General features: G+C 32.2%; 1 protein-coding gene across 1 annotated transcript; it reads right to left on the bottom strand.

Annotated features, from left to right (window-relative positions):
* Positions 1-258: 258 nt before the first annotated feature.
* Positions 259-3,536, bottom strand: LOC107864605 (AT-hook motif nuclear-localized protein 20-like). Its single transcript, XM_047409126.1, has 2 exons — positions 2,019-3,536; positions 259-441 (listed from the first exon to the last, which is right to left on the bottom strand). Exon 1 carries the CDS (start codon positions 2,917-2,919, stop codon positions 2,089-2,091), a length of 831 nt encoding a protein of 276 aa, XP_047265082.1. The 5' UTR covers positions 2,920-3,536; the 3' UTR covers positions 259-441; positions 2,019-2,088.
* Between the last annotated feature and the right edge of the window lie 8,679 nt (positions 3,537-12,215).

Genomic DNA, 12,215 nt, shown 5'->3' with positions numbered 1-12,215 from the left:
TATGTTTACTTGATGTTGCACTATATATGACACTCGAACTGTCTATTTAGGATGGATAAAACTCCAAAAAGCTATTTTCATAATTTCCTCTCCAAGTCCACATCAATATAAAATTTGATTCTTATTTTTAATCATGTCCAAATATAACTTCAATTTTGAAATATCATTTTCAACTTAAAAACAGATACTACTAATTTTTTTTTCCAAATTTCATCATTTTTATGCCCAAATGCACTCTAAGTGAATACACCATATACATTAGCAACTTTATTATTTATATAAGAAAATAGTAACATGTAATCTAGCTTGGTTAAGATCATAACTTCTCACCAACATGAATTGTGGTGTAGTGGTGGGACTACTCCACCCTTAACTAGAGATCTTGGTCTCGAGCTCTGAGTATGAAATTTTTTTTGTTGGGAACGCCAATTAGAATGAGCCCTGTAGTGCGTAATTCAAATTAATCGAGATCCAAATATGAATAGAAAAGAAAATCACAATTTGTCATCAGTATTGAATTTGACTCCTTTATTAATCAAGTGGACAGACGTCAAGTGATTCCAGTTATTGTTCCTTGCAAGTGGGGATTCAAATAACACTTTGTCAACTCTATTCATTTTGTATTATTTGTTGGGATGGGAATATAATGAATATATACATAACCCAAAGTAATAATTGAACTATTTTTAGTTTAGTTATAATTGAATGTGTGTGCATGTATTTACCCAAAAACATGTCTATAGAAGCAGCCAGGAAATGTCTCTTCCACAGAGAGATCTAGCATATGTAACATATCGGTTCACGGGAATTTACTATTTTTATTTTATGTTTCAATTTATGGGACAAGTGGAATTTGGAGAATCAAATGTTTTAGTTTTCATCATGAATACGAATGTGGAGCCTTAGTATTTTGAAATAAAATATATATGTTTGAAATTGTGTAAAAATATAGAAAATCACAATAATTGATTATTGAATATATTTTTAAAAGAGAGAGAAAAACACGGTCAAGGAAAAATTCATTGATTTGTGAAATTTGAAAAATGTCACATAGATTGATATGAAGAAAGTACAAATATTTGATTGCATTATGAATATAATTATTATAAGATAGTAACTTGGGATCGTCATAAGAATCAATAAACTTCAAATCCGGATTCACCACAAAATTTTCCTCTTGAATAAGGAAGCATTCTTGCTCATTTCTTGTTTCAAAACACTCTCCTTATCACAGTAATCAATAAAATACTAAATGATTTACTATAAGTTGATTAAAAAAAACATGCATGAATAGCTGGATCATTTCCAAGAGAATATTTGAGTCTTATCCATAGTAGCTAATTAATTATTATTATTATTATGTAGCAATTAATCAAATAAATATTACAGCAGCAATAAAAAATATTAAATTATCAGTTCAAGTGCATTATATTTTAACTTAACATTCCTAGATTTTGCTGAGAGACAACCATGGATTTCTTTAGTTCTAGTTCATTTTCACGAAATCAGACAGAAAATAAACAAAGTTCAGTACTTATTCACAACATCAACTAATAAAGTAAACTAGTAAAAACATATTAAATATAAGTAAGCACATGGATTGGTCTTTCTTTAGTGTTAATTTGGACAAACTAGTATGATGAAGAAAAAAGAAATCAAAGTGCAAAAGGGAATATTGAATATTTAATTTAAAAAAAGACATGAACATTCATTGTTTCTAGTCACAAAATTGAAGCACAAACAAGAAAAGAAGACACATCCTTCTATAGTTCTTCTAGTAATTAACATACTTTTTTTTTCACTCTTAACTAAAAGATAGAGTAAATTATTAGAGAAAAAGGAAACCATATTTTATTTCAACCATAATGGAAGCTACAAGAGAAAATGTTTATTTACTAAGAAAAAGTAATATAGTCTCTCCATCCTAACTATATATACTTCTTCCAAAACATTTTCCTACAAAACACAAAAACATTAAACTCTATGTATAAAATCAAACATTGATAGAAAAAAATTACCTTAGTACATGATCTCTTGATCCTACTACCCTTCTTTTATTCTTCAAATTTACCCACTTTTTTTTCAATCTCAATAAGGTGGTCTAGGATTTGCCCAAGCATATGCATCATGATTCAATTGTCCACCATTTGGTAATAAATTTGGTGTAAAATTATAAATAGGTAGTGATGATGGATCAGGCAATTCATGTAGTTGTGGTGGTGGCCTTCCACCACTTGAACATAAGGTCGGAGGCGAATTTTCAGCCTGTACTTGAGACTGGACGGAGCGATCGCCTCCGACATCTTCCTCTTCTTCTAATGGCAATCTTTCATAAGTTGCATTAGAAAAAGTAGCAGCTATAATCATCACCGGTCCAGCAGCAATTAATGGCCCAACAACACTCCCACCTACCACTTGTCCTTGGCCACCTGCCAAGTACACAGTTAGCCCGGTCGAGCCAGGAGGGGCTGGACCGGGCAAAAAAGCTCCGGTCAACGATAAAATCTCAAATCTTCCTTGAAGTACAACAGCACCTGGTGATGATGGTTGTCTTAGGGTTACATTTGCAACTGAACCATTCCCACTTAGTACACAAACGCCACGTTGGCGCCTCCTCGCGAATTGTGCTATACTCTCTGCCACATCTGAGCCTCCTGACACCTCCATGACGTGACTCCTGAGAGCATTAGGGCTATCACGAGTCACAAAAATTGGTGGTTTGGGTTTGTTCTTTGATCCTGGAGGACGACCTCTAGGTCTTCGATTTCCAACCTCAACAGCACCTTCTTTAGGTTCATGATCCCCATTTTCGCGATCATTAATGTCTTCTTGATTATCACCACTACTTCCACTCTCATTAACCGAGACCTGCTTCGTCAGAAGCATAGGTGGGCAAGATCCTGGCTCCAGGCCAGACATGCCCACCTGACCACCCCACCAATTAGCCAGAATTGCAAATTTTTAGCACAAATTTCACCAAGAAAATTAGCTCAAAAACCAAAATTCTTACTTGTTTGTTGATTTTCAGCAAGACCCTAAATAATTGAGACCATCTTTAACATATATATAGGACTTTTTTTTAAATCTCTCTACTTCTTGAGAAGATAGAAACTAGGGTAAGATGGAAAACCTTTTTTTCTTTAAAGGAGAATTAGATGCAGAAGAAGTTCATGGAATCAAGTAAAGAGAAGAGCAAAGATGATATGATAGCTAACTAGAAGCAGATTTTTATTTATTTTTTTAAAAAAAGGAAAAAAATAAAAAAGAGGAACAAGTGATGATCTAATTAATTAAAGAGAAACAGAAATCCTGGACAGAATCAAACCCAAAGGAGGATAAGGAAAAGAATAAAGCACATAGAGATTGAAAAAACTAGGAGCAAAGTTTGTATAACATAGTATATAATCTATAGTATATATATTTGTGACAACTTTTTTTTTTTCTTTATAGAAAAAAAAAACTTCTATTACAAAAGGTCTAAAGGAGAGGATTGTGAGCAGGGGTGAGTAAGAAATGACTTCAGAGAGTTGAGTTTTTTTTTTTTCTTTATAGAACTCGCTCATAAAGTAGTGGATGGGTGTTAAAAATAGTGTATATTTTATTGGAAAAACAATATTGAATATTAGTCGTTCATTAAAATAATAATTTATAAAATTATACGATATACAAAATGTATATTTTTTAATTAAATAATATGGATTTTCTCATGTATTTAACTAGCGACCTGGATCATGTATTTACACTTGGTGTTCATCGATCTGGAAAAGGCGTATGATAAAGTCCTGAGGAAGGTTCTTTGGAGATGCTTGGAAGTGAGAGGGGGCCTGGTGGCGTACATCAGAGTTATTAAGGACATGTATGATGGAGGGAAAACCCGGGTGAGGACGGCGGGAGGAGACTCAGAGCATTTCCGGTCGAGACGGGGTTGGGATAGACTCTTAGTCCGTTCCTATTCGTGTTGGCGATGGATGTGTTGATGCGGAGTATTCAAGGCGGGGGTGCCTTGGTGTATGTTGTTTGCGGATGATGTAGTGCTGATTGATGAGACGTGGGAGATTGTGAATGACAAATTGAAGGTTTGGAGGCAAACCCTTGAGTCTAAGGGGTTCAGGTTGAGTAGGTCCAAGACGGAGTATTTGGAATGCAAGTTCAGTGACTTGAGGCAGCAGGACGAAGTGGTGATGAGGTTGACTCCCAAGATGTTTGTAAGAGGGATAGTTTTAAGTATCTTGGGTCTACGATTCAAAGAAATGGTGAGATTGATGAGGATGTCTCTAAATGTATTGGAGCAGGTTGGATGAAGTGGAGGCTCGCCTCGGGAGTGTTGTGTGATAAGAAGGTGCCCCTTAAGCTTAAAGGCAATTTCTATAGAGTGACAGTCCGCCCGACCATGTTGTATGGAGCGGAGTGTGGCCAGTCAAGCACTCCACATCCAAAAATTGAAGGTGGCGGAAATGAGAATGTTACGTTGGATGTGTGGGCTTACTAGAGGGGACAGAGTTAGGAATGAGGTTATTCGGGAGAAGGTGGAAGTGGCTTCAATGGAGGACAAAATGCGGGAAGGATGAGATGGTTTGGGTATGTGATGAGGAGCGGCGCGGATGCCTCAGTTCGTAGGTGTGAGAGACTGGTTTTGGATGGTTTCAAGAGGAGTAGAGGTAGGACGAAGAAATACTGGAGGGAGGTGATTAGGCATGACATGGAGCAACTTTTATTTACTGAGAACATGACCCTAGATAAGAAGGTGTGGAGATCGCGGATAAGGGTAGAAGGCTAGTGTGAGTGTGTGGATTGTAGCAGGAAGTTAAGAGAGATCTTGTGTAGCCGGGTTCATAACCCTAGGACTGTGTACGTAGGTGTCGTTGGTATGTGAGGGTATGTTACTACTAGGAGGGGGGCATATTTCTTATTTCTTAGTTCCGATTTTCTTATTTAGTGTTGCCTTTATTTCTTGTATTCGTTTTTTTTTCTGGTTTCATTTCTATTATTTCTTATTCCTTTTTTTTTCTGTTGTGTCATCCACCCTCCTTGTTTATTATTCTTTATCTTGAGTCGGGGGTTTGTCCCAAACAGTCTCTCTACTTTCTTCGGAGGTAATGGTATAGACTGCGTACATCTTACCCTCCCCAAATCCCACTTTATGAGAATACACTGAATTTATTGTTGTTGTATTTAACTAGCGAATATAATTATTTTGATCGGCATATCAAATGTCACTTGTCCTGTTTTTTTTGGAACCCATAACCAATATTCTTTGGGTGCGTATGAATAAAGTTGTTCATTTGCAATACCTTCTAAATACACAGAATTAATATGTAAACCGCATTAGGCGAGTCTTATGTTGCGAGCTCTGACTGAGAAGGCTATATTAATAAAAGCAGGGGCGTAACTAGCATATAACGAGGAGGTTCATCTAAACCCCTTAAGAAAAATTACACTATTTATATAGAGTTAAAATTATTTTTTATACATATATAATAGATGTTGAACCTTTTTCAACTAATTTAATTTGTGTGCGGACTTTTAAACTCCCTATATGAAAACTCTGACTCTACTACTCAATGAAAGGAATCGATTCTAAGTCTGCTACGTGAGAAATCATTCACCCGACCAACTCAGCCAATCTTGCGGGTCACTTGCCCTAATATTTTATTTGTATAAAAATTAGGGTTTCTTGAAGTTTGTGTCCATAGTCCAAAATAGTGGGGTCATGTGCGCGTGGGCAGGTGGCATTGTGGGAAGCACGTCGCTATCTCTTGCCCCAACGTATTAAACACACTTAAAAAAAATATTGGTATGGGATTACTTATAATTATATTAAATCACACTAATTTATCATACTTAATTAAGTAATTTTATGAGGTAATAATTTATTGTGTAATGGATTTTGTTTAATAAGAATCGGTTGGTTTGACCAAAAATTTATTGTGAAGATTAAGAATCTTCTCTTTATATATATTATTTGTATAGAGATAAATATGAGATATCCTTAAGAAAAACAAAAAGATGACCTAATAATCTACAACAAAAGTATACATTATTTTGTATGTAGGTTAAATGGTTTAACTTATATTTACCAATAATATGAATTTTTTTTACAATATACATGTGTATGTATTTCTTTTAGCTTTCAATGATTGCTATATATATACTATGAATATATACCGTAATTCAACTAATTTATATTCACGCAATACAAAGTTTAATCTGAGAAAGCGTCTTTCTATGAATTTTTTTTTTATATATAAGACTCGAAATCAAGATCTTTAACTAAGGAAAGAGCAGATGAGCTCGCTTGTTGCATCATATCCTTTAGTGATATTAATTTACAAGTATCCTGACGCGTTAGGATTTCTTATAGCTCTAAAATGCCAACTGTGTATGGTTTTAGTTAACAACTTTTTTTTTTAACCTATTCAATTATCGGCATGTAATCATTGATGTTATTAATAATATTGTAATGTTGTATTATTTTTAATTATGAATTGAACATACAGTACTACTTCATTTGGTAGGTAGGGTAAAATAATATATGGTGGAATATAGTAAAAGGCAAAATGCTCACATCAACTTCAGAATAATATATAACATGGTACTATATATTATAGAAGTACTAAATTGATTGTAAAAAATTTATTGGTGAACTTTTTGCCATAATGAATAACATTTTGTTATATATTTATTGGGCAAATTAATTAAAGTTGCACGAGAGAAAAATCTACATAAAATAAACCTAGGTGTATTTCTTTAACTTGTTGCTAATTAGATTATGTAAGTGTTCCTTTAATTTGGGACCTTCCATGTGGCATTTGCCACTATGTGCAAATCAAATGTTTAGTGTGGTTATTAGCCATAATATAAGTATTTACATTTCTAGTAGAAAAAGAATTAATAAAACAAATAATTGTAAATTACTATTATATAGTAACTTATTTTTCATAGTTAAAATTCAATACTTCATTAAATATTATAATCATGATATAAACTCGAAAATTACTATTATCTAACAATTAAAAGAAAGAGAATAAGGAAAGTGAGGAGGAGGAAGAGGAAGAGGAAGAAGAAGAAGCAGAAACGAAAGATATTAATTTTTCGAAAGTTTGTTTATATTGTTAAACCTCTAGAGTGACAGTGTTTTTCTAAAAGTTTTATGGTTATTATAGTGTGGTATTGTTATATATATATAATGATATTTGACGTTTAGATTTCATTTTGCTATTATAAATAAAAAGTATGCAAAATTAGAAAGAATATGAATGCACAAATACAAACATCATTAGTCTTTCCTCTTGAAGTTATGACACAACTGAAGAGTACCATTTAAATAAAAAAATTATTTAATTAGATATTCGTACTTGAAACTTACTATGTGTACGATGTTAATGATGATTATCATAATATTTTCTTGATATATTAAAAGTTACAATTAATATTGTAATCTATTTTTAGAATAATCGACAAGTAAAAGTGAATAGAAAAAGCATTTTGAACCATCTATTTTAAATAATTACGATAAGTAAAGTGGTTCGGAATGAATAAATATTTACTCTCTTCGTTCACTTTTACTTATCAATTATTTCTAAAATTGATGTTCTGTTATTTACATTATAGTGAATGTCTATCAAGATCTAATAAGATCTAGTTGATATCTATCAGGATTTGATGTATTTATCTTTTAGTGTGAAACTAGGGGCAAATTCCCCCTATAAATAGAATGACTTCCTTCATTGTAAATCATCCCTCAAGAGAATAAATAAGAATTACTCTCTATTCTCCCTACTTTTCTTCTTTGTTTTTTCTTGTTTTATAACACGTTATCAGCACGAGACTCTGCCAAACAAGGTGAGATTATAAATTCGAAGGATTTCAAGGTTAGTAATTCTTTATGTTATCTTTCTTTTGCTACTATTGATATAGTTATTATTGGATTTGAGGAAAAATTATTGGTTTGAAACCATTTATATTTTAAATTTATTCCTCAAAAATAATATTATCAAAAAGGATGATAATATGTTGGGTTCAAGTCCCATCGATTCATGTCTAAGACTCCTTTATATGGATAAGATGTTGAGTTTGAATCTCAATACACCATATTGATGATATTATGATGGCTAAGGCAAAATAATGGGTGTTTAATGAAAAGTCATGAAATTCAACCAATTGAATATGCTCCATTCCATGAAGTGAATGTGGTAGCAATATATGATAAGTCTGAAATACGACAACTTACTTCATTCTTGAGGTGTATTTGGTAGCAGTGCATAATATGTTTGAAAGAAAACAAGTGATTAAATGCACGAATATACGCGTGGAGGGACAATATGATAATGATCATTAAAAGCGACGATATTTTCACACGCTTATATGATTATAAGATATACTAGAGAAGAATTCTCTACATCATATGTATGCCTCGATTTGCTTCTGAAGTAGCAAAATCTTGAAAGAGGTTATAAACTATCATAATTTGATAGGCTTAAGGCACAATTATATTCAATTCCTGGGGAATGAGAAACTTATTAATGCAAACGTGCACTTGATTGTGATTGTATCACAACTCACCTCCGAAAGAAGTTGAATAATTTTGAAATCTACTTCTGAAGTAGTAAATCTGAAATTTATTCATATAATAGTAAATCTGAAATTTACTAAAGCAAAAACACATATCATGGTAAACTTGGAGTTTACTAGATTAAAAGTTCATAAGTTGACATGAGCGATTGTGATATCCCGAAGATGTGCATATTGAATATTAAACATATATTGAAGAATTAGAAAATTCTTCATGAACTTTAATGTTGCTTGTTCTCATGATAAGTTGGTTGGACCAATTAATTTTGAAATTGGGTCTCTCAAAATCTGAAAAGAATAAAAGGTGAATAAGGGTTCGTTCACCTATCATGTGATATGTTGAAAAGATGCATCAATAAGATGATCACATGTACATTCATAGTCAACCTACGTTTGACATTCATAAAGTTACCTGTTCAATATAAATTGAGCATAATTTTCAGATTGTGTAATCAAAATAATTCATCTTGATGATGATGGTTTAGCATTGAATGCCTTTCATAAATAACTGAACCATTACTAATGAGAACAAAGTTTCATGTTTTGGTTTGAAATATGATATGTTGCATTCAATAGCACTTGTATGCATTAGACTAATATATTATGATTATTTCTTCCCTCTCAATTGGTTCAAGGTTAGGAACCAACTATTCCATCAAATAATTTTGATGTGCGGTATACGATTAATAAATATACCATGATGCACAAAGATGGATTCCTCAAAGAAGATGGAGAATGTATATTAGTTTTTCTAACATAAGAGGGAGATTATAAGCAACTATGAAATATATTAGGAATTATCATCAGATCCTCATTCAAAAGATAATTCAAGTCAAATACCAAAAGCATCTCATTTTTAGCTGCAAGTGCTCCTATTTTGTGTCCTTAAAGGATAAAGTCTATGCATGCGTGAAGCATGATAGACCAATCGGTTCCAAATAAAATAATCCTTGAAAAGGATAAGGAAGAAATAATCATGATAAGAAGCCAATGTGCTCTTGAAGAGCCTACGACATAACACTTCATGAAACCTTATGAGAGATTTAGGTACCTGAAAATAATGAAGTGATGAGATCTCAAAATGTTATGTCGCATTGTGAACCAATACAAAATGATATATCATTAATGATATCTTTGATACGATATTGGCACAATATTGTAAAAGATTACGGGGATCTGAATTCTACGTTTATTTAAGTATGCTGACGTAGAAACATTTATCAAGTGATATGAAAGGGTGCATCTTGGTAAGTGAAAACTTATTTGATTTGCAGTCCAGACACTTGAAGATGTCACACATAAAATGTTGAATATTGTCACTTGACAAAATTTGTATGAAAACTTCTTTAAGGATTCAAAATATAAAAGTTTCTGGAAAATTTATTGATGATCCTTATATTGTATAAGCTTATAGCTTGAAAATTATTGAAACTCTTGGAGGGTTTTCAAAGCAATAGATTATTTGCTGAAATGAGAAATATACTGAATTAGATTGGTTATGAAATACCATATCTTATTGCAAGTGGTGCACTCATGTGTCTTGCAAATACTACAAGTCCTGATATAGCTTTTTCAGTCAAGTTGTTAGCAAGGTATATTTCTGCTCCTACTATGAGACATCAAAATAGGATAAAACATATGAGCTTGTTTTACTCTAAAGATTGCAGTCCCGATCTTATTGGTCATCCTGATGTTGGGTACTTATCTGGCCCGCATAAAGCTCGATCTCAATAGGCTATGTGTTCATATGTGGTGGTACTGCAATATCTTGGAGATGTACAAAGAAGTCTATCGTAGCCACTTCATCGAATCATACTGAGATAATAACTATTCATGAAGCAAGCCGAGAATGTGTATGGTTGAGGTCCATGATACATCTTATTCGAGAAAAATGTGGTGTGAAATATGACGATCTACCCATAATTTTATATGGAGATAAAGCATCATGCATAGCACATCTTAATGGAGGATTCATAAAAGGAGATTGAACAAAGCACACTTCATCAAAGCTTTTCTACATACATGAGCTACAAAAGAATGGTGACATCAACGTGCAACAGATTCATTCAAGTGAAAATGTGGCTGATTTATTCACCAAGTCTTCTCCAATTGCAACTTTTAAGAAGATGGTGCACAAGATCGGGATGCAAAGGTTCAAGGATGTTCTCATTAGGGGGAGTTAATACGCGTTGTACTCTTTTTTCATTACGAGGTTTTGTCCCAATGAGTTTTCCTTGTAAGGTTTTTAATGAGGCAACCGATATGCGTATTGTTAAAAATGTGTACTCTTTTTCCTTCACTAGATTTTTTTCCTTCTGGGTTTTTTCGAGTAAGGTTTAACGAGGCACATTATCTATCTAGACATTCAAGGGGGAGTGTTATAAATGTATTTAGATTATAGTGAATGTCTATCAAGATCTAATAAGATCTAGTTGATATCTATCATGATATGATGTATTTATCTTTTAGTGTGAAACTAGAGGCAAATTTCGCCTATAAATAGAATGACTTCCTTCATTGTAAATCATCCTTCAAAAGAAGAAATAAGAATTACTCTCCATTCTCTCTACTCTCCCTACTCTTCTTCTTCGTTCTTTCTTGTTTTATGACATGTTCTTTTTACTTATCGCTTTTGACATATCTAAAAAAGATAATTATTCTTTGCATGTTTTATCTTTAGCATTAATACTTATTCTCTAAATCATTTTTTAATAAGCTATCAATTAATAGGAATAGAGTGGTAAAATAATTATATTAATTGTTATTTTTTTAATAATATGTCGAGTTAAAATGTAACAAATTAAAGGCAACGGCTCGAGTAATAGTTTTGTTCATGTGGTTCCAAGGGGATCTATCTTGACTTTGACGGTTTGACCATATATAATAGGGTTTTTGTGCACACGTGTACTGACCTTCGAAATTGTCAGCTCAATACGAAAATTATTGCCGATGTCAGAGGATCTTCCACTTTATATTTATTTAGAAAAAAATATTTACAAAATACTTTTTTTTTTCATAAATATTTATTTATTTTTAACTTGACACACATTTTTACAAATAATAAAATAAAAAAGTGATTTTATTATATTATTCTTTGAATATAATGATTTTTTTACTTTGAAAAATATAATGAGTAATGTATTATATTTAATATGAATAGTAAAATGAATAAAAATAGATAAGTTGTCTATTGATTTTATAAATTTGAAATCAAATCAATGTTCATTTCTCAATAGATTATTTACCGATAGAAAGATATATATATATATATATATATATATCAAATTTTAATGAACGTAATCAATAGAAGGTTATCACTCTTCTTGACATTATTCTTCGAAAACATTTTCCAAGAAAAAAGGAGATGAAAGCCACTATTCTCTTTCTTTCGTTCTTCTTTCGATCAAAATAAGCGGGTTGATTCGTTTCGTCCTCCTATCTATTCAGTTCTCTATTTAATTCTTTCAAGCCCTCTAAATTCTGTTCGAAATGGCTTGCTTCCTTTCCTTCTTGACCATTCAATTCCCCTTTTAACTCCATAAAAATATATAACATAATTCAAAGTCAAATTAATTACTCAATCAATTAATATTTCTGTGTCACAAAATGCACTCAAAGTAATCAAAATTATAAGTTGACCAAAT

This window comes from Capsicum annuum, chromosome 3 (genome assembly GCF_002878395.1).
Source record: "Capsicum annuum cultivar UCD-10X-F1 chromosome 3, UCD10Xv1.1, whole genome shotgun sequence".
NCBI classification, from domain to species: Eukaryota; Viridiplantae; Streptophyta; class Magnoliopsida; order Solanales; family Solanaceae; genus Capsicum; species Capsicum annuum.
The sequence above is the reverse complement of the archived record's forward strand: the minus strand, read 5'-3'. Positions and strand labels throughout refer to the sequence as shown.